This window comes from Nicotiana tomentosiformis, chromosome 8 (assembly GCF_000390325.3).
Source record: "Nicotiana tomentosiformis chromosome 8, ASM39032v3, whole genome shotgun sequence".
In the NCBI taxonomy this organism is placed as follows: domain Eukaryota; kingdom Viridiplantae; phylum Streptophyta; class Magnoliopsida; order Solanales; family Solanaceae; genus Nicotiana; species Nicotiana tomentosiformis.
Window position 1 is genome coordinate 27,623,444 of NC_090819.1, and position 24,134 is coordinate 27,647,577.

At 37.9% G+C, this 24,134-nt stretch overlaps 1 protein-coding gene across 1 annotated transcript; it reads left to right on the forward strand.

The window, feature by feature from the left end:
* Positions 1-12,722: 12,722 nt before the first annotated feature.
* LOC104104250 (probable protein S-acyltransferase 14) lies at positions 12,723-21,641 on the forward strand. The gene is made up of 7 exons (XM_009612277.4): positions 12,723-13,184; positions 13,496-13,715; positions 13,797-13,888; positions 17,073-17,196; positions 17,293-17,378; positions 18,597-18,662; positions 21,174-21,641. Exons 1-7 carry the CDS (start codon positions 12,969-12,971, stop codon positions 21,294-21,296), a joined length of 927 nt encoding a protein of 308 aa, XP_009610572.1. The 5' UTR covers positions 12,723-12,968; the 3' UTR covers positions 21,297-21,641.
* Positions 21,642-24,134: the final 2,493 nt, after the last annotated feature.

Genomic DNA, 24,134 nt, shown 5'->3' on the forward strand with positions numbered 1-24,134 from the left:
AGTGTTACTTCGGGTATCACCCATAAAGGGTGTAATGAGGTTCGAAAAGAAGGGCAAGTTGAGCCCTAGGTATATCGGACCTTTTGAGATTCTGGAGAGAGTGGGAGATGTGGCTTATAGGCTTGCGTTGCCACCTAGTTTAGCAGTTGTTCATCCGGTCTTCCATGTGTCTATGCTTCGAAAGTATCACGGTGATCCGTCCTATGAGTTAGATTTCAGATCTGTCCAGTTGGACAAGGATTTGACTTACGAGGAGAAGCCGGTGGCAATTCTAGCCCGGTAAGTTCGCCAGTTGAGATCAAAGAGTTACCCTTCAATTCGAGTACAGTAGAGAGGTCAGCCTATTGAGGCAACTACTTGGGAGTCCGGGTCCGATATGCAAAATAGATATCCCCACCTTTTCACCAGCCCAAGTACTTTTCTATGTCCATTCGAGGACGAACGGTTATTTTAGAGGTGGAGAATGTGATGACCAAAAAGGTTATCTTATATTTTAGAACTCGAATTTGCGCTCTTAAGACTTAAAAATCTCATTTTTACCCTTCTCGATTTGCGTGCGCAGTCCGAGAAGGTTTCCAGAAAGCTTTTATGTTGAAAATTGATAAACATAAGAATTTATGCCTTAAAAGTTAATTTTAGTTGACTTCGGTCAACATTTTTGGTAAACGGGTCCGGATCCGTGTTTTAACGGTCTCGGTGGGTCCGTATCGAATTATGGGACCTGGACGTATGCCCGGAATCGAATTCGAAAGTCCCTAGCTCAAGTTATGAATTTTTGATGAAAATAAAAAGTGTGAAAATTAATTATTTTTAAGAATTGATTAACGTTTGGCATTGTTAGTGCTGGGTCCATATTCTGGTTACGGAGCCCGGTACAAGTTCATTATGATATTTAAGACTTGTCTCTGAAATTTGGTGAGAAACGGAGTTGATTTGGCATGATTCAGACGTCCAGTTGAGAAGATATGAATTTTAAAGTGTTCTTGAGAATTTCATTTGATTTGGTGCTAAATTTGTAGTTCTAGGTGTTATTTTGGTGATTTGATCGCGCAAGCAAGTTCGTATGATGTTTTTAGACTTGTGTGCATGTTTGGTTTGGAACCCCGAGGGCTCGGGTGAGTTTCGGATAAGCCATAGGATGTTTTGGACTTTGGAAATCTGGTTTTTTCTGCATAGTCTGGGTTCTGGCATGTCCTTCTTCGCATTCGCGAAGGTCCTCTTGCGAATGCGAAGAGTAATCTGATGAGGCAGGGATTTCTTCTTCGCGAACACGAAGGCTTGGTCGCGAACGCGAAGCGATTGGAGCGTTACCCTTCGCGAGCGCGACAATCCCATCGCGAATGCGTAGTGTTAGGCACTGGGGATGGGGAGTCAGGCTTTTCTTCATCGCGAACACTGTCTCGCAAACGCGAAGACCAGGGAAAGGTAGCCTACGCGATCGCGAGCACTGTTTCGCGAACGCGAAGGCTTGATAGCCTATACTCTTCGCGAACGCGACAGTGCTCTCGCGAACGCGATGAACACTGTCGCCCAGCACTTAACAGAATCCAAACACGGGATTTAGCAAACAAATTCATTTTTCTCAAAAACTAAAAGGTGTGAGGCGATTTTTCAAGAGTCATTTCTTTCCCCAAAGTGTTGGTAAGTGATTCTAAACCATTTTCTTTCAATTACCCATTACATTTCTTGAATTATCAACCTAAAATCTAGAGTTTTCATGGTAGAATTAGGGGTTAGGGTAGAAACTAGGGATTTCGAGAATTTGGGGATTTAAACCTCAATTTGAGGTTGGATTCCAAAATCAATTATATATTCGGGCTCGGGGATGAATGGGTAAATGGATTTTGGTCCGAACTTCGGGTTTTGACCAATCGAGCTCGGGGTCGATTTTTTGACTTTTTGGAGGAAAATTTGGGAAATTTAACTTATGCAATATAATTGATTCCTTTAGCAATATTTGATATTATTAAGTCATTTTTGAATAGATACGAGTGGTTTGGAGGTAAATTCCAAAGGAAAAGCTGTGATTGAGAATTAAGTGGCCTTCGGAGAGAGGTAAGTGTCGTGTCAAACTTTGGCTTGAGGGAATAGGTATTATGTGTTTATTTGCTACGTGTTTGGTTGTTAAATATGATGTATAGGTGAGGTGACGAGCATCTATGCATCGTTTCGAGTCATAGCATGCGAGTGAAATTTTATTCTTGTCTATTTGTTGCCTTAAATTCTACTATCCATGCTTAGCGGGTTATTTGAAATGTCGGGTGACTTATATCTGGTTTCACTGAGATTTGGTAACTTTCAAATATTGGTTCAAGGTTGAGGTTACATCGTGCTATTGATTATGAGTAAAATATTGGTTTCTTTGTGATACTCCTATCTATCCGTTGTTATTGATTCTGTGATTTGTGAGGAGGAGTGTAAAGCACGAATGGTGATGCCGTGCATGCATTATTCATATTGTGAGGAAGGGTGTAAAGCACGAAGGGTGATGCCGTGTATATTATAAGAGGTTTAATGCACGAAGGGTGATGCCGTGTCGCGTTCTATTTATTTATTTGGTGAGGTTGAGAGTAAAAGCACGAAGGGTGATGTCGTGTCGCGTTCTATTTGTTTATCTGGTGAGGTTGAGAGTAAAAGAACGAAGGGTGATGCCGTTCAGTTTTCCTTTGCTGTTTTATTTGCTCAATTCATCTGAGGATTTTCAGCTTAATTCTATCTTTTCATTATTCTCACTCTTTATATTGTATTCCCCCACTGTGTGTCATCCTATGTGTCATCCTATTTTGCTTCTTATTTGGTTGTGCCTCGTGATTCTTTGAGTGCTCCTATGTATGTGTCCACACCAGTAGGAGATGTTATTGTTGTAGATCGTGTTTATCGTTTGTGTGTGGTCACCATTGGGAGTCTTGAGACTCGTGTAGATCTTCTACTTCTTGACATGATTGATTTTGATGTCATACTGGGTATGGATTGGTTGTCACCTTATCATGCTATATTAGATTGTCACGCTAAGACGGTGACCTTAGCCTTGTAAGGGTTGCCTTGATTAGAGTGGAGAGGGAATCTTTGCCATTCTGCCAGCAGGGTTATCTCTTATGTGAAGGCTCGGCATATGGTCGAGAAGGGGTGTCTAGCTTATTTGGCTTATGTCCGCGATTCTAGTGCGGAGGTTCCTTCTATAGATTCAGTGCCGGTTGTTCATGAGTTTCCATAGGTATTTCCTTCAGACCTGACGGGGATGCCACCCGACAGGGATATTGATTTCTGCATCAATTTGGCTCCGGGCACTCAGCCCATTTCCATTTTTCCATACCGCATAGCCCCGTCAGAGTTGAAAGAATTGAAGGAGCAGTTGCAAGATTTGCTTGATAAGGGCTTCATTAGACCTAGTGTCTCGCCCTGGGGTGCACTTGTGTTGTTTGTGAAGAAGAGAGATGGATCGATGAGGATGTGTATAGATTATCGGTAGTTGAACAAAGTCACCATCAAGAACAAGTATCCATTGCCGAGGATTAATGATTTATTTGATCAGCTTCAGGGTGCCAAGTTGTTTTCAAAGATTGATTTGAGATCTGGCTACCATCAGTTGAGGATTAAGGCATCTGATGTTCCTAAGACAGCTTTTCGGACTCGATATGGGCATTATGAGTTTCTAGTGATGTCATTTGGGCTGACAAATACCCCAGCAGCATTCATTGATTTGATGAACCGGGTGTTCAACCCCTACTTGGATTCCTTTGTGGTTGTGTTTATTGATGATATCTTGATCTACTCCCGCAGTCGAGAGGAGCATGAGCAGCACCTTCGGATCGTTCTTCAGACTCTGAACGACAGCCAGTTATATGCTAAGTTCTCAAAATGCGAGTTTTGGTTGAGTTCAGTTGCTTTCTTGGGTCACGTTGTATTAGCAGAGGGTATTCAGGTGGATCCTAAGAAGATTAAGGCAGTTCAGAACTGGCCTAGACCCACATTAGCTACAGAGATCCGTAGTTTCCTGGGTTTGGCGGGCTATTACCGTCAATTTGTGAAGAGGTTTTCATCCATAGCAGCCCCATTGACCAGATTGACCTAGAAGGGTGCCCCGTTAAGGTGGTCAGATGAGTGTCAAGCGAGCTTTCAGAAGCTCAAGACTGCTTTGACCACGACACCAGTATTGGTGTTACCCACAGGTTCAGGATCTTATACAGTATATTGTGACACATCTCGTATTGGTCTGGGTGCAGTATTGATGCAGGGTGGCAAGGTTATTGCATATTCTTCGCGGCAGCTAAAGGTTCACGAGAAGAATTACCCTGTTCATAATCTAGAGCTGGCAGCCATTGTTCACGCGCTGAAGATTTGGAGGCCCTATCTTTACGGCATGCCATGTGAGGTATTCACTGATCATCTGAGCTTGCAGTATTTGTTCAAGCAGAAGGAACTCAATTTAAGGCAGAAGAGGTGGCTGGAGCTATTGAAAGACTTTGATATCACCATATTGTATCATCCCGGAAAGGTCAATATGGTGGCCGATACCTTGAGTAGAAAGTCAATCAGTATGGGTAGCCTTGCATATATTCCAGTTGGTGAGAGACCGCTTGCATTGGATGTTCAGACCTTGGATAACCAGTTCGTAAGGTTAGATGTTTCTAAGCCCAGACATGTTCTAGCTTGTACAGTTTCTCGGTCTTCTTTGTTTGAGTGCATCAGAGATCAGCAGGATGACGATTCTCATTTACTTATCCTTAGAGACACAGTGCGGCATGGTGGTGCCAAGCAGGTTACTGTTGGAGATGATGGATTTTTAAGGATGCAGGGTCGTATTTGTGTGCCTAATGTGGATGGACTTCGTGAGTTGATACTTGAGGAGTCCCACAGTTCCCGGTATTCTATTCATCCGGGCGCTGCCAAGATGTATTAGGACTTGAGGCAGCATTATTGGTGGAGGCGAATGAAGAAGGACATAGTTGCCTATGTAGCTCGGTGCCTAAATTGCCAGCAGGTAAAGTGTGAGCATCAGAGACCTGGTGGTTTACTTCAGAGGTTAGATATTCCTGAGTGGAAGTGGGAGCGTATCACTATGGATTTTGTTGTTGGACTCCCACAGACTCAGAGGAAGTTCGATGCAATTTGGGTTACTGTGGACAGCCTGACTAAGTCAGCGCATTTCATTCCTATGGCAGTTACCTATTCCTCGGAGCGGTTGCCAGAGATTTACATTCGTGAGATCGTCCATCTTCACAGTGTACCCTTTTGTCTATCATTTTTGATCGAGGTACGCAGTTTACCTCTCACTTTTGGAGGGCAGTACAACGTGAGTTGGGTACGCGAGTTGAGTTGAGCACAACATTCCATCCTCAGACAGACGGGCAGTCCGAGCGTACTATTCAAATCTTGGAGGATATGCTCTGCGCTTGTATCATAGACTTTGGAGGTTCTTGGGATCAGTTCTTGCCCCTTGCAGAGTTCGCCTACAACAATAGTTACTAGTCGAGCATTCAGATAGCTCCCTATGAGGCATTATATGGTAGGCAATGTCGGTCGCCAGTTGGGTGGTTCAAGCCGAGAGAGGCTCGGTTGTTGGGCACAGACTTAGTACAGGATGCCTTGGATAACGTCAAGATTATTCAGGATCGACTTCGCACAGCTCAGTCCCGGCAGAAGAGTTATGCCGACCGTAGAGTTCGTGATGTTGCATTCATGGTCAGAGAGAGAGTGTTACTTCGGGTATCACCCATGAAGGGTGTAATGAGGTTAGGAAAGAAGGGAAAGTTGAGCCCTAGGTATATCAAATCTTTTGAGATTCTGGAGAGAGTGGGAGATGTGGCTTACAGGCTTGCATCGCCACCTAGTTTAGCAGTTGTTCATCCGGTATTCCATGTGTCCATGCTTCGAAAGTATCACGACGATCCGTCCCATGTGTTAGATTTCAGCTCTGTCCAGTTAGACAAGGATTTGACTTACGAGGAGGAGCTGGTGGCAATTCTAGCCCGGCAAGTTCGCCAGTTAAGATCAAAGAGTTACCCTTTAGTTCGAGTGTAGTGGAGAGGTCAGCCTATTGAGGCATCTACTTAGGAGTCCGAGTCCGATATGCAGAGTAGATATCCCCACCTTTTTACCAGCCCAAGTACTTTTCTATGTCCGTTCGAGGATAAACGGTTGTTTTAGAGGTGGAGAATGTGATGACCCAAAAGGTCATCTTATGTTTTAGAACTTGAATCTGCGCTCTTAAGCCTTAAAATCTCATTTTTACCCTCCTCGATTTGCGTGCACAATCCGGGCAGGTTTCAGGAAAGCTTTTATGTTAAAAATTGATGAAAATAAGAATTTATGCCTTAAAAGTTAATTTTAGTTGACTTCGGTCAACCTTTTTGGTAAACGGGCCCGAATTCGTGTTTTGACGGTCCCAGTGGGTCCGTATCAAATTATGGGACCTGGGCGTATGCCCGAAATCGAATTCGGAGGTCCCTAGCTCAAGTTATGAATTTTTGATAAAAATTAAAAGTCTGAAAATTAATTATTTTTAAGAATTGATTGATGTTTGTCATTGTTAGTTCCGGGTCCGTATTCTTGTTCTGGAGCCCCATACAGGTTCATTATGATATTTAAGACTTGTCTGTGAATTTTGGTGAGAAACGAAGTTGATTTGATGTGATTCGGACGTCTAGTTGATAAGATATGAATTTTAAAGTGTTCTTGAGAATTTCATTTGATTTGGTGCTAAATTCGTAGTTCTAGGTGTTATTTTGGCGATTTGAGCGTGCGAGCAAGTTTGTATGATGTTTTTAGACTTGTGTGCATGTTTGGTTTGGAGCCCCGAGGGCTCCGGTGAGTTTCGGATAGGCCACGAGATGTTTTGGACTTTGGAAATCTGGTTTTTTCTGCAGAGTCTGGGTTCTGGCATGTCCTTCTTTGCGTTCGCGAAGGTCCTTTCGCGAACGCGAAGAGTAACTGATGAGGCAGGGATTTCTTCTTCGCGAACACGAAGGCTTGGTCACGAATGCGACAATCCCATCACGAACGCGTAGTGTTAGGCACTGGGGAGGGGGAGTCAACCTTTTCTTCATTGCGAACACGAACACTGTCTCGCAAACGCGAAGACCAGGGAAGGGTAGCCTAGGCGAACGCGAGCACTGTCTCGCGAACGTGAAGGCTTGGCAGCCTATACTCTTCGCGAACGCGACAGTGCTCTCTCGAACGCGATGAACACTGTCGCCCAGCACTTAACAAAATCCAAACACGGGATTTAGCAAACAATTCATTTTTCTCAAAAACCAAAATGGTATGAGGCGATTTTTCAAGAGTCATTTCTTCCCCAAAGCATTGGTAAGTGATTCTAAACCATTTTCTTTCAATTACCCATTACATTTCTTGAATTTTCAAGCTAAAATCTAGAGTTTTCATGGTGAATTAGGGGTTAGGGTAGAAACTAGGGATTTCGGGAATTTGGGAATTTAGACCTCAATTTGAGGTCGGATTCCAAAACCAATTATATATTCGGGCTCGGGGATGAATGGGTAAATGGATTTTGGTCCGAACCTCGATTTTGACCAAGCGAGCCCGGGGTCGATTTTTTGACTTTTTGGAGGAAAATTTGAAAAATTTAACTTATGCAATATAATTGATTCATTTAGCAATATTTGATATTATTTAGTCATTTTTGAATAGATACGAGTGGTTTGGAGGTGAATTCCAAAGAAAAAGCTGTGATTGAGAATTAAGTGGCCTTCAGAGCGAGGTAAGTGTCATGTCAAACTTTGGCTTGAGGGAATAGGTATTATGTGTTTATTTGCTACGTGTTTGGTTGTTAAATGCAATGTATAGGTGAGGTGACGAGCATCTATGCATCATGTCGAGTCATAGCATGCGAGTGAAATTGTATTCTTGTCTATTTGTAGCCTTAAATTCTACTATCTATGCTTAGCGGGTTATTTGAAATGTCGGGTGACTTATATCTGGTTTCACTGAGATTTTGTAACTTTCGAATATTGGTTCAAGGTTGAGGTTACATCGTGCTATTGATTATGGGTAAAATATTGGTTTCTTTGTGATACTCCTATCTATCCGTTGTTATTGATTCTGTGATTTGTGAGGAGGAGTGTAAAACACGAATGGTGATGTCGTGCATGCATTATTCATATTGTGAGGAAGAGTGTAAAGCACGAAGGGTGATGCCGCGTATATTATGAGAGGTTTAATGCACGAAGGGTGATGCTGTGCCACGTTCTATTTATTTATTTGGTAAGGTTGAGAGTAAAAGCACGAAGGGTGATGCCGTGCCGCGTTCTATTTATTTATCTGGTGAGGTTGAGAGTAAAAGCACGAAGGGTGATGCCGTGCAGTTTTTCTTTGCTGTTTTATTTGCTCAATTCGTCTGAGGATTTTCGGCTTAATTCTATCTTTTCATTATTCTCACTCTTTATATTGTAACCCCCACTGTATGTCCCTTCCCATTATTCTTGCGTTATTTTCTTTATTTACTGTTGTTGCCACTAGCATGATTATACTGTTCAGGTTATATGTGGGTGTCTTGTCCTAGCCTCGTCACTACTTTGCCGAGGTTAGGCTCGACACTTACCAGTACATGCGGTCGGTTGTACTGATGCTGTACTTTGCACTTTCTGTGCAGATTTTGGTACCGGCTCAGGTTGATCGAGATTTTGCTATTGGTCCGCTGTCCGAAGACTCAAGGTAGATCTGTCGGCGTCCACAGACCTTGAAGTCCCCGTCTATCTTTTATGTCCTACTGTTTTCTTTCATTCAAACAGTTGTATTTCTTTTAGACTATTTCTTATAGTAAATTCTAGAATGCTCGTGAATTGTGACTTCAGATCCGGGTGGTAGTAATTAATACAGTTTTATAAAATTTTGCACCTCTTATATTTCATCTTAGTTAATTATTGTTATTTACTGAATGGAAATAAGGAATTGGTTTAATGATTCTCTAACATTGGCTTGCCTAGCAAGTGAAATATTTGGCTTGCCTAGCAAGTGAAATGTTAGGCGCCATCACGGTCCCGTCAGTGGAAAATTTTGGATCGTGACACAAGTTGATAAAATTTTTAAGGTACACAAATTATTTTACACAATAAGAGCATTTGCCGTGAAAGAAATAAGAAAATAGAGCAGAATTTATTATAATATAGTATTAGAAGTTACATTGCTAAAATGCTAAGTTGAAGCAATAAGAATATAACATAAGACAAAATATATTCAAAACAATTGCCATTATCATTTTTCTTTCTTTTTATATTCATTTCAATAAATGATAACTCCCTATATTTTTCATATCGTATTACATTATTTTTTGTAATTCAATATTAGCTATTAAGACTTTATATTGTTATTTATCAATATTTTTCTAAGAGTTATAGTTCTATCTCTTCACTCTCAAATTTCTAAAAGACCAAAAGATTCAAATACTTCAATTTGTTTTATTATCTTTGAATAATTATTGTAAAGTATTTTTTTTAAAATTTATTTATAGTATTTGGTAATAAAGATAATAATAATTTTCATAAGATATATATTCCACGTCTCATAAATCATAATAAGACATATAAAGACTTATATGGAGTAAGATTTATTTATTTAATGAGCTAGCTTAGTGAAATTAACATTCATTATATTTAGAAACTTACATTTTTTTCTTTAATATTTTTTCAATAACTCAAATACATTATTTAATAATATATATATAATTTTTAAAAATTATATATTTATTGATATAGGTACACACGCAAAGTGCGTACCCTAAGACTAGTTTTATAAATATGGTATTATATAGTTTAAATAAGAAAAAAGATAATATAAAAAAAATTAGGTGATTTTGAAGTTCTAAATTTGAGGAAAATAGTTAAATGACTATATCGTCTAGTGTGTACTCTATTTTTAAAAGGGTAAAAAAGGCGAACAATATTTCGCTATCAGAAATACAAATATGATATGCTTTCAATCTCAATTATAGTTTATTCAAAGCTTCAATTACACCTCATACATAAGAATACTAAAGAAGAAATAATGATATCTATATTTTTTAATTTTGATTTTTAAAATTAGTACTTTAATTGAACAAATATACTTAACTAAAAAGATATAAAACCGAAGTGCTTTGGTGAACCCAAGAGAAATTGCGTTGTGATTCCCTTTATTAAAGATCTATATTAGTATTAGGGGTGTGCATAGGTTAGATTGCTTCGGTTATTTCATTTAGGACAAAGATTTGAAACAAAAACTTGCATAACTATTCCTTACGTGTTTAAAATAAACTAAAAAAATCAGAAAGGTTCAAAAAGAATTTGTAGTTGATTTTAAAATCTTAAATATTCAAAAATAATTAAATTATAGCTTTTTAATATAATATTTATTTTTAAATAAAATAAAATTATTTTTAAATTATAAAAATACTTTTAACAATTTCTGACGTAAATAAAAAAGAAATACAGTAATTGCTTAGATGGTAGTAGTTCAAATAGGGAAGGACATAATAGATAAAATATTAGTTGATTTCAACGATCTAATTTAGTTATATTACATAGTCCAAAGACAACAACAACAACAATAACAACAACAACAACAATTCAGTAAAATTTCACTAATGGGGTCTGGGGAGGGTAATGTGTACACAGACCTTACCCCTACCCCGAAGGAGTAGAGAAGTTGTTTCCGAAAGACCCTCGGCTCAAGAAAATAAAAAGACAAAAGAAAACAATATTAGTATCACCACAACAATCATAGAAAAAATAAGAACACTGTGAAATCCAGAAGAAAGATGCAAAGCAAAAACGATAGCTAGTAAATAGGTCATGCACTGAAAAGAGAAATAGTAAGACACAATATTGCCACTAACTATCTTAGACAAAAACCTTACCTGGCTAGTCCCACAATGGTACGAAGTAAGGCAAGACTCAACTACCTCCTAACCTACAAGCCTAATACTCGCCCTCCACATCTTCCTATCAAGTGTCATGTCCTCGGAAATCTAGAGCCTCGCCATATCCTGTCTGATCATCTCTCCCCAATATTTCTTAGGCCGCCTCTACCTCTCCTCGTGCCCTCCACAACCAGCCGCTCACACCTCCGTACCGGAGTATCTGAGCTTCTCCTCTGAACATGTCCAAACCATCTAAGCCTCGCTTCCCGCATCTTGTCATCAATGGAAACCACGTGCACCTTCTCCCGAATATCATCATTCCTAATATTATCTATCATAGTGTGCCCGCACATCCACCTTAACATCTTCATTTCTGCTACTTTGGTCTTCTAGATATGTGAGTTTTTAACGGGTCAACACTCAGCCTCATACATCATGGCCGGTCTAACCGCCACTTTATAGAACTTACCTTTGAGTATCGGTGGCACTCTTTTGTCATACAGGACTCCAGATGTTAACCTCCACTTCATCCATCCTACCCCAATACGGTGTGTGACATATTCGTCGATCTCCCATCCCCCCTGGATATCGACGATGATGTCACACACCTTATTGGGGTAGGATGAATGAAGTTGAGGTTAGCATCTAGAATCCTGTATGACAAGAGAGTGCCACCGATACTTAAGGAAAGAATTTACGTAAGGTAATAGATTTTAAAGTCCTATAATTATAATTAGTTTATATAGTAATACAACCTAACTCTAAAAAATTTATATTATGCATAAAACTTGCAAATTGTTATGAAACCCTAAAATATTTGTTTACCAACTATCATCTCTTTTATTACCTAGAGGCTAGATTACTATACATGTAGCAATTAACTTAGCATAATCTTAAGATCATCAACGTGTCTATATTGGTCTATTGGGACGTCATCCAAAGAGTTCTAATATTGGTTTGCTTAGAATACCTTTCTAATAGATAGTTTACACGGGCCAAATGATAAAAAAGAGAATATTTCATATTAGGACTATAAACATAGTTCAATCAGGTAAAATTAATAATTAAAATTTTAGTTTGATTGTAGTATACAAATTTGTTCAATGTGAACTTAAATTTTAACGGGTAAAAAAGACGAAAGACATTTCGCTAAAGGTTTTTGTGCTTTTACTATTATATAGATAGATACAAATGGATATAAATATAGATATTTAGACCAATGAAATTTGAAAAAGTGTAGTACTTTCTTCTACGGGTGTTCGTCGGTCGGTACAATATTTAGATATTTTGGTTCGGTATTTTCTGTATTAAATTCGGTATGGTTCGGTTTTTCTTCTTTCGATTTCGGTTTATTCGGTTCGGTAACTTTGGTTTATTCAGTTTGAATACTAACTAGTGCATAGAGTCATAAATGGTAATATTCTTAATTAAAATACTCAAAAGTACAAACCTAAAAACCTTTGTTGATAAAAGTTTTGTCCAAAACTAGCATATACCAACCTAAAGAGAGAAAACTTAGAGAAATGTCTTGTTGATTGCTTAGAGTTAATTGATGAACTCCGAGAATAAAGCAAAGTAAAATTTTAGATTTCTTGTACTTATGTTATAATTAATAAAATGTGTATTGTATAATATAATATATATTTCGGTACGATATCGGTATTTCGGTATTTTATTTTAAAATACCAAATACCATACCTAATACTAATTTTTCTTAAAAACTAAACCAAATACCATATCGAATACTAAAATATCGAATACCGAATATCAAATTTTTTCTTTTCGCTATGATAATTCGGTATTTAACAAATTATGCAGAGCACTACTTTCTTCTAATACAAATACAATAATATTACCTTAACAAAACCTCAATCTTAAAATACAGTAAAGTACCCATTAGGTGCACAAATTTTCCCAGCTTACCTCTGCAAATCTCAATTTTATCCTTCTGACGAGCACCAATTTTCCTTCTGACTCACTATTTCACTCCATCACCCACCAATGCTTTCCACTTTACATACTTTTATAAATTCATAAACCCTAAGAAATTCCTCATAAAGAGCCCTTTTTTTTTTTTTGTTTCGTTTGATTTTCGGTGTAATTTTATTTTGTTATTATGTATAGATCGGGAGCTGTAATGGCATGGAACGTATTCAGATTTTGTACGGCCTTACGAGGGCTTGGTTCGATCATGATCCTTTTGGTTATGGGAGTTGTGGGAGTTACTTATTACGCCGTCGTTTTGACTAATTATGGGCCGTCCCTTGCTAGCAGTGGCGGTCTCCTTGATGCCCTCATCGCTTTTTTAGTACTCATCATATTCCATTGTCTGGTAAATTTCTTCCAAATTTTTGTACTTTAGGAATATTTGAGGGGGTTTAGTAATAAATTTTGATGATTTTTGGGTATTTAACGTATTTACATTTTTCTAACTTTTTTCCCCTCGGGTTTTGATGGGAGGTGCAGGCGAATATTTTATGGAATTTGGGAAATTAAAATTAAGTTTTTTTCTTAGTCATTCCTGAATTACAATCCCGCGGCTTATGTGCTTCTCCCTATAATAAGATGAGTAATTTTTGTAAGAGTAGATAAACTTTTGTGCTACTAAGTAGCTAAACTAGTACTTATTTGTGATGATTGCAGTTGTTGATGCTTCTGTGGTGTTATTTCTCGGTTGTTTTTACTGATCCTGGTAGTGTGCCTCCAAATTGGAGGCCGGAATTGGATGAAGAAAGAGGGGAAGCTGACCCGTTAACTGCATCAGAATTTGGGGCTTCGCCTGCTGACTCAGGGAATCCAAGAATACGTTTTTGTAGAAAGTGCAACCAATTAAAACCGCCTCGGTGCCATCACTGTTCTGTTTGTGAGTTCTTGTTGTTCACTGTATTGATGGTTTTTTTTCCTGTTATTTCGTTTGCGATTGAGTTGCGTCTGCTTGTTTTAGGTGGAAGGTGTGTGCTAAAGATGGATCATCATTGTGTGTGGGTTGTCAACTGTGTTGGAGCATTAAACTACAAGTATTTCCTTCTCTTCCTGGTAAGTAATCATAATTCATGAATGTTGAAAAGTTTATATATGGTTGGCTATTAGCTTCTAAAATTACTCCCTTGGCATGACTATGTTTGTTGACAACGTCAATAAAATATTGTCTTATAAAAAATTGATGATTTGTGTTGAGGAAGATAAAATTTCTTCGTTTACCAACTCGCTTCCTTGGTTGTTGGGCTTCTGCCCTAATAGTAACATAGGTAGTCTATGCCCTATTTTAATTAAAACAACATTGTATTTAAGTTCTGGACACTTTAATAGCATTCCAGTCACGCCCCAACCTAGGAAAGCAGACACGACAATCAATGCCTTACTTTGATCCAGCGAACCAACCTGTCATGGCCTAATAACCATAACCCATGCATGATTTAGACTTGTAAAACTGTAAATAACGAAAGAGTTATTCATACATGCCAAATGAGACCTCAATAGGAAATGACAAAAGACATAACATGACCCACTATGTCTATGGAGCCTCTATGACAATATGAATAAAGAATTGCCGGTGACAAGGCCCCGACTATATCAAAAAGAATATTAATGTCTGTGTCATCAATAGGATTACCCCGACCACCCGACCTTAGAATAGGGCTCACCAAAAGACGGAAGGAATGAGGGAGGTGCCTAGCGAGGGTCCACAAAAGAGATGCAGCGCCACAGCGAAGGTATGTGAGTACACAACAACAAGTACTCGTACCTCGTCGATTCCCTCACATGAAATGGGACAAGACATTTTAAAAGAGCATGAAGAGATAATATGCAAATGCAATTCAAAACAATATCATTTTCATTTCATAAACATCTTAGAGTTTGAGCTTTAAACAAATTTATAACTTTTAGTGGGAATTATAAGCCATCATGTGTACCCATGGAGTTCCGATCATAGCCTGACCAGCTTGGGTGTCTCACTACCAATGCCGTGTGGGTGTTGACAATTTTTTTAGCATTAATAACTTAACCAAAGGTGATTATTTAATCGTCCAAACCATTGGATACGACCATAGTCCTACACTGGCACGTGTAGCTTTGGGTATTTGGCCGTTTTTGCAAATACCTTCTTAGTCATCTAAGGATACTCCCAAAACCTTTTATTTTCATTTGGTACTTTTGGCCCTTAATCATGGTGTTTAAGTTTAGGCTAAGCCGCAGTTGGAAAAACAAAAAAAGTTTAGGCTCAATAGCCACATATAATTCTTATGCCATTTGCATATTCGTTTGCCTTCATTTGAAAAACCATAGAGTCATATTCATTTTTTTTGGGAAAAGCTTTAGCATCATATTCATTTTCATTTAAAACCTTGAAACATTCATAATCATATTCGTCATGTGAAGCATAGCATTTGAAACCACATCATTTGATGAAAACATGCATAGTGTATAATTGCTTATCACCCACAATTATACACTAACAATTTGAAATCCATTTAGTCGTGTAGCTAACATTTAGAAGACATGGAGTTTGGAGAAACGATTCTATGGAAGGGTTCAACTCAACATACCTTAAGTGTCTCGAAGCTAATGTAGCTCTTTGTGTTCCAACAACAACATACCCAGTGAAATCCCACAAGTGGGGTCTGGTGAGGGTAGTGCGTACGCAGACCTTACTCCTACCTTGTGTTCCAATCAACTTATTAAGAATTTACACAACACAATAGGTTCTAGACATAAATCACCACCAGATTCCCACAGTAGTCTTTACCCATTTACTATTCATTATAAACCCTAGTTCATAAGACCCATTAAAGAACTAGTGTATCTTCTCATTTTAATGGTGATTCTCAACCCATTATACTCCCCAAATATCTTTCTCATACTTGTATTTGAACATGGGGTAGAGATATTACCTTTTGGGTTCAAAACCCTAGCTCATGATCCTCGTATAGATTCTTGAAATTTGGTGGAATCCTGTGGATTTTAATCATAAATGTGTTAGGTCTTGCATCAATAATAAATGCTTATCTTGGGGTGTATTTATGGTGGAAGAGCTCCTTATTCTTTCTAGGATTCAAAAACTTGCTCAAATTTCCTCTTACTCTCTCACCCCGCTGTGTTCTTTAAATAGACCAAAGTGGTCTGCATAGGCCCGCCACCCACCTGTGTAGCTATGCATGGGCTGGGCCGTTTGGTCCTAGGTCATTTTGGCCACTCCCTGTAAATGGCTATGCATGGTGCGTAGCTACGCACCAAATGTGCTAGCAGTTGCTGGGTGTAGGAGATGGCTAGCGTGGAAGCTGCCTTGTGCGTGCGTAAGAGCCTCTTTGTGCGTAGCTTGTGGCCTCCATGCATAGGAGTTGGTCTCCCATGCGTATGATATGTCCTTCCATGCGTAGGACTTAGGAGGCCTCTCCCCTGAAGCCCTCTTGGTTCACCTTCTGTTTTTGGCTACGCAGACCATGCGTAGCTGAGCTTCCCTTTGTGCCTTTGTCTCCTTCCAACTTAGTTTCTTAAATCCCGGATTAATCCCTATCACGCGTAGTAATTTCGGGGCTTTACAACCCCCGCCATTGCTTACATGTCAAGTGGAGTGCTTTCGATGTTCTTGTATCACAAATGTCATTTTTTTGGGGGTTTTGGGTGTGTGTGTGTGTGTGTGTGTGTGTGTGTGTGTGTGATCTGAGTATTTCGATTGATTTGCTGTTTTACAAACCGTATTCACAAATCCGACCTTGGTTGGATTTGTTTTACAATAATTATGAGCTGTTGTAAGTTTTATGTTTCTTATATAAAAGCATAGCAGGAGTTTCATATATGACATGTTTCTCCTGAAGATGTTATCCTGCTAGATGTACGACCACCGGTAATATGCAGTATGGGGATATTAGCACTTATCCCTGCGTACGGATCCGAACATAGTGATCGTAGTTAATCTGTTAATGTTAATTTGTGAGGAACTTATTCTATTACTGTTTCCTGTAACATGCCATTTGCCAAAATTCGTCTGGCCATTTTGTTATAACAATGTGGTTTTCTTAGAGTATTGCAAGTGATAGTTGATATTGAGAGTTTATCCTTTTCCACATTCTTCCTCCATGCTGGTGCCTGTCAGTTGATATTTGTATGCTTCAACTTGCACGTAAAGATACATATTGGGGAATTGTCATAGCACTTCTTTGCATTGCAATATTATATTAACCATCTTTTTTCCAACTAAGTATAACCTTTCTTACTGCAGTTCTACACATTCCTGGAAACCACTGTTGTGACTTTATCATTATTGCCACAATTTATTGCTTTCTTTAGTGATGGAGAGATACCTGGGACTCCGGGCACCCTCGCAACCACATTTCTTGCTTTTGGTAAGGTTTAGCTGTTGTCTTTTGAAACTCCCAATCTATGATTTCTTTTTGAGATCCATCAGTCCTCTTAATTACGACATTAATTGTGCATTTCAGTCTTGAACCTTGCATTTGCTTTGAGTGTTCTGGGATTTCTAATTATGCACATATCTTTGGTGGCCGGTAATACCACAACTATTGAGGTACTTACACTCTTCATATTCATGTTTTAACTTGAAGTTTTTAGTTTTATTCTTCTATGAAAGGCCTAATAATCTGAAACATCCTTAATGCAGTGCACATAATTCTTTAGTTGTAAGGTCAAAACTAGTTTTATAATTTCTGTATTCGGTTTGGTAAAGTATCTGGTGCTAGATAAATTGTCGAATCATCTGTATTTGATTCTTTGTTCAATCACCTTGTAAAAACTAGGTTCCCACAACTACAAACCATGAAGATTGCTCTTGTATGTTCCCAGTCACTCCCAAAAGAGAAAAAAAAGATATTTAAGTATAGAAAGAATTCTCATTTCCTGTTGCTTTCCCTACATTAGGTCTCCTGTTTAAAGCCAGAGATGTACCCAGAGCCTATGATTTACCTGCGGATCTGGTGGCGGCCGTTCAAGTCAGAACATGACCCCCCACAAAATTAATAAACTCGATAACCCTTTATAGACTTGGGAACAGGGTTTCTGAAAGTCAACTGAAGTACTGAACATCCAACCAGCCTAGCTATCTACTTTGGTTTCATTAGTTCAATCATTGGTGGTGTTTAATCCCCGAGTTGGATGCAACAGAAATATTAGGATCATTTGTCTTAATAGAAACCAGTTTTTTTCTATAAGGCTTTCTGGGCCATTGTTATTGAAAGCCATCACTTTGTTGCTTAAAGTGATGACCTGATGTGAAGCGAGGGGTTATAGCTTCATGGGCAAAACTATGCGTTTTAGAGAAGCGCGAGCTTCAAATAATAACGGATCAAATTGATCCTAATGAAACCAGTTTTTTTCTATAAGGCTTTCTGGGCCATTGTTATTGAAAGCCATCACTTTTTTGCTTAAAGTGATGACCTGATGTGAAGCGAGGGGTTATAGCTTCATGGGCAAAACTATGCGTTTTAGAGAAGCGTGAGCTTCAAATAATAACGGATCAAATTGATCCTAATGAGAAGCGGCTGATTCTTGGAGTCTCAACTTTGATGAACTGGATAATTTGTTAGTTTATTGCAATTTTATTATTATAGTACTAAATTCATATATGTTTGTCACTTTAATTTTCTGTGACTTGTGCGCTTCACTTTAATGAAGTGTGTGCTTCACTTCTCGTTTTCGCTTCAGGCCCCATGGACCTTGTCGCTTCTTTGCACTTTTCGCTTTTAAACTACTGTTTTGGGCACATTTTGAAGGCTTGTCTTGCTTTCAGGCATATGAGAAGAAGACCACTCCAAAATGGCGTTATGATCTTGGTCGGAAGAGGAACTTTGAACAGGTTAGATGACTTTGCACAAGACTGCCATAGTTATTTTCTTAGTTCTGATAGAATGTTTGTTCTCTATGTGATAGAACAGATAGATGCTTTAGATGCTTCTCTAAACAATGTTGTGCTCTGATATTAAATTTAAGATATGGTTTGTATAATGAAGCACGAGATTCATGGAAATAATCTGGAAGTTATGGTTGGAATGTGAAAAACAACAGAAATTTAGAGAAGAAAGAACACTTTCAATTACACTGGATCTAAGTGCTCATTCTGAGGTATGTGGAAAGTGAATTTCTGGATCTGGATAGGACACGATAGGATACACACATGTGATGTCAATTAAGCACGTTGTACAAAAATGCTGTTATCTCATAGCGATGATACAATGACGGATTCAATTAGTTTAATGAATAATGATTGAGAAAGTATAACACAAGAATTGTGGGTAAACTTAACTGCAACTTCTGTGCTGTATCTTTACTTTCTAGTTTACCTCTTTTAACTTTTGAATATGGGGTCAACCTCCTTATGCTATCTGAATGATCATAGTCAACAAAGCTATCACCTACTTGTCGCCATGAGCGGATCCATGATTTCAAGATGTGTGAACTATGAATAGGCGGATTCAAGATTTAAATTTGACGGGTTCAACCTTTAGGTTCTTACATTGAACAAATTACAGTTTTTATTTTTGAAATTGTAATGATTTTTCTCTCTCACACACACACACTCTTTGTGTCCAAAGTGTGGGAACTAGTTGAACCCATTGACTTATGCCACATCCTCTAGTGCTGCTATAAAACTTTATTATTAGAAAAGGAGAATAGTAATTTCAATAGACTTGGGATTTTGAAAGAACATACCAAACAAAGAACTTGGTGAAAAAGAAAAAAAAAAAAGACAGACAGAAAAAAGTACTTAACTAAAACGCGTGGGAATTGAACCCTCAACCTCACTTATAGAGGTGCCCCCCAATAATGAATTAAAAAAATAGAGGTGCACCCGGTAACCATTGCATCATACACCTCTTTGAACTTGGGTGCATACATATGTATTTAAGTAGTTTTGAAGAGATATGACAGTGCTATCCATGATTTAGGAAGGGGAGCATGGGTTCACGTGAACCCACACACCTCTACTTAGATACGCTACTGCATCTCACTATTCTAGACAAAGCTATCACCTTCTGTATAAGACCTAGTGTCAGCTGGACTATGGCATCATTTTCTATTTGAATGCAATTATGTATGTTCATGAGATGCTCTTTTGGCAAGATCGGAGGCTCTATACACTTAGTATAGAAGAAAACTAACTTAAAAGCTGGAAGAGCAAAAAGCAGAGGGGAATGAGACTATTTGTTTTTGGATATTCAGCAGTTGAGAGGTACGGTTAAACTCATTTTTTGCAATTGCAACTAGTCTTGAATTAGAATCATAGGATCTATTAATTAGAACCTTGACAATAAAAGAAAAGAGCACAAGATTTATTATACACATTTTCTGGAAAATATATGCTATTTCCTATTACTCCCCGTGTTGCTTGAACAGGACATATTGGAATGCGTTAAGTGCCCCAAATGGTTGTTAAGGGCTGATTTTTGTGTTTTAGCGAAGTGTTGAACTCTGCATAAAAACTCATTGCGGAGGAAAGGCCTTGAATTCCAAGTCTTTTTGACATTATTGGCTTTATGCTTCTCTTTCTGCCTAAAATGACATAAAATGCTCTTTTTGATTTAATATTATTTCACCCATTTTAGTCACTACTTTTTATTAGTGTCTTATTAATTACTAGAAAGAGGTAAGAATTTCTTGAATGAACCGCACTATGCTTAAAAACCAATAAGACTCATAACTAAATATAGCTGCAATTCTTATCAAAAAGAGGGGCAAAAACTAACTAGATCTCCAATTTATTAAAAGGTAATCGATTTTATTGGAGATCTAGTTATTGGAGATCTCCAAAGCAAAAGAAGAAAGAAAAGAATTTCCTAGTCCTTTTAATCGATCACCTTTTAATAAAATCCATCTTACGTTTTTTAAGCTTATAAGCACTTTTGGTTTACAAACTGGTTGGGCTCTAACTTACTCAAGTCAAAATTAGCTTCTGTAGTCTAATCCAAACTGGTCCCGACTAGGTATTGGGTCAAAGAACTAGGAAATTCTTTTCTTTCTTCTTTTGCTTTTTTGTGGGGGACGTATTAAAGGAAGGTTTCAACCTGGCATAAGCTAAGGTACCCCGCTCATCAGTCACTTCCCCTGCATGGTCAGCCCCTTAATCGAGTTTTGTTGGTTCTCGCCTTCATCGTGTTACATGTTATGTGTATGTTTCAAATTTAGAAAGAGAAGTTCGCTTTTATTTTTATTTGGTATAATGACGACATGAATTGAGCTTGAATGGAGACGTGAGGATTCATATAATAGGCCACCCAACTTGTTTGGGACTAAGGCGTAGTTGTATATTTATAAAGAAACCCTAGATATGTGTCATTTTACCGTTCTAAGATTGTATTATATGGATCAGGTGTTTGGTATGGACAAGCGATATTGGTTCATTCCAGCTTACTCTGAAGAAGATTTAAGACGGATACCTGCTCTTCATGGTTTTGAATACCCGTCAAAACCTGACCTTGATGCCCAAGAATAATAGGGGATGTGCATGCCAAACTGAAGTTTCCTTCTTTGTAAGAAAATATAGAGGTCTCAGGCTTTCAACTGATCAACCGGCTTAACTAAATGGAACTGGACCTTTGCATCTTCTCAAATTATGCAGAGCAACATCACAAGATTATAACAGGGTCTGAGCAGATGAACAACCTACAGATTGGAGCTAAGGCTGGGGGAAGATGATGCGATGATATGTCCATTTCATGATTTAGATATTTATGTGATTATGATTCTGTAACATAAAATATGCTGATTTTTCGCGTCTCACAACAATGTTGTAATTGATTACTTGATAAGAAATGCAGATTAAATTTCTGAACGCAAACATGGATAACTTGACCAGGAAAAATTGCAGATCAGATATGTGGTAACCATTGAAGTTTTAACTACAATTCTTTTGCTTCTAGCCGTGCAAAAGATCAGATATGTGGTAACCCTTGAAGTTTTAGCTACAATTCTTTTGCTTCTAGCCGTGCAAAGTGGTTCTATAGTTTAGTTTTCTTGAAATGGTGATTCTGACATATCAGTATTTGTCCACAGTGATGGTACTTTCTGGTGGAGTTAATTTGTTTTGTCTCGCATACACTGGAAGAAAATATACTATCTGAAATTTTAGAAGATAAAAGTAGACCATAAAAGTATTAACAAGATTATTGAACCCAGGATTGGAAAGTTGAAGATAGAAAGTAGACCAGAAAAGGGTTAACAAGATTATTGAACCTAGGATAGGATAGCTGAAGGATCAACTATACGTAAAATTAGTGGAATCTCTTGTTTACCGTGCTAAGAAGACTACTTGAGATGATTTAAGAGCAATATTCCAACAGAATGGAAACAGTGATTACCATAGACAGTGTAGTGATAAAATACCACTCATCATTCGAAAACCAAATAAAGAGTTTGAACTTCATGTCGGACTTTAGTAAGGGTGGCAGGTGGGTCGGGCTGTCTCGATCTCGTCCCAGCCCGACCTGGTATCGATTTGGCCCGGTTAGCAGACCGGAGTGAGATGGCCCGGTTAGCAGATCGGAGGGAGATGACATAAAGGGTAGGGGGACGGGTATCGGGGTGTGACGGCTGGTTGATCCCGTCTGGACCGGCCTGTTTGGCCTGCTAGAAATCCCAGCCCTGACCGACCCGGTTTAATTTTTTTTTTTTTTTTTTAAACTGTTTTATGCAAAACTAGTCGTTACCCAACGACTCTTTTGCAGAAATGACCGTTGGGCAACAGTTGGCCTCCCAAACCCCCCGAATTCACCCCTACCCCGTCTTAATATATTTTTAACACTTAAGTCTATAAAATTACACTTTTACCCTATTCTAAACTAAAAGTATCTCTTCTCTTCTTTATTTTTTCACACAAAATCTTTGTACTTTATTTGGTTGTTATTCATTATTTGAAAATTGAGACTGAAGTTGGCAACTAGCTTCGGGATTGAGCAAGTTTCAACTATCAACCTCATTTATATGTGGTATTTATATCGGTGTTTGGTACACTCTTCATCTCTATCTCTTGTTTTTTATTATTTTATTTTACTTGTCAGAATTAATTTATTTATATTGGAATTATAAATTATCAGTTGCATAAATTACAATGCCTAGAATTTTTCGTGGATTTAGAGGTAACCATCGTAATGGAAGGGTTGGCGAATGTAGTAATCTTGTACATGATTCCTCTCACGTAGATGAAATACCTTATTACAATATTAATTCGAATGAGCAATCACTAGATCGTGAATTACTTTTCAACTAGTCCAAATCTAATAACAACTTCAACTCAGAGTCAATCTCAGTTTGGAGATCAAATACTTTCCACTAAGAGTTGAACCTTAGTAGAACGGAAATCAACATCACTTGTATGAAATGTCTTTACTAATATAAGCCAAATCAAATAGCTATTCGCACTTATTATAAAGAAGTGTATTCGTTTAAAACTGAAAAAAGTTAAGGCGGGACATAATGTTTAATAAGACACTTGGTGAAAGATCTCACAAGCAAATATGGTTGGCATACAAGGCTTCCCAGGAGGGGGAAAGGGGCTATTCCTACTTAGTGGGCGTTTGGACATAAGAATGGTAAAATTTCAAAATAGTGGGAAAATTTTTTTCAACTGAAAATGATATTTGAAATTTAGAGTGATTTGAGTGATAAATTTGAAAAACAGTTTTTTGGAGTTTTTCAAATTTTCGAAAATTTTCAAAATGCATTATCAAATGAAAATTGAAAATTTTATGAAAAAACGTTGATTTCGAAAAAAAGTGATTTTTTTTTTTGAAAAAACGAAAAAATTTCTATACAGGGTTCTCATAGTATACAATCAAGAATTAACCCTTTGACCGGAGGACTTTGGTATATGACGAAAAGAAAGATAGTAAAATTTAGCAAAATTAGTAGCTGTTGAAGGATTACCTTTTAGTTTTTCTTCTTCGCCGGATTTTGTTCATTACATGCAAGATCAATACAATCCAACTTGTAAGGGTATTCCATAATCAAATGTTAGAAGTGATGTTTTTAGATTGCTAATGAATATAAATAATATTTACGTTATTTGTTTTATTATTTGGATTTTAAAATTTCTATCACTTCTGTCGTAGGGCGTAGTGCTAATTATCACAATTACTTAATACTTACTTGTCATTGGACAGATAGAAATTGGATAATATAAAAATGTATTTTAATGTATAGATATATTGACGAAAGGCTGTGACGACCCGACATGCCGTTTTGAGTACTAGCCTTTATTTATGTGTTCCGAGACCTCTATCAGCTTCATTTGATATTTCTTGATTTGCGTGCGTGATCCGTGTCTTTTTTCGGA

Excerpts from the sequence above, each read along its gene's own strand:
- LOC104104250 (XM_009612277.4), top strand. The coding sequence starts at position 12,969 with ATGTATAGATCGGGAGCTGTAATGGCATGGAACGTATTCAGATTTTGT. Across the intron at positions 13,716-13,796 it reads GTGCCATCACTGTTCTGTTT|GTGGAAGGTGTGTGCTAAAG; the intron begins GTGAGTTCTTGT and ends TGCTTGTTTTAG. Across the intron at positions 17,379-18,596 it reads GTAATACCACAACTATTGAG|GCATATGAGAAGAAGACCAC; the intron begins GTACTTACACTC and ends TCTTGCTTTCAG.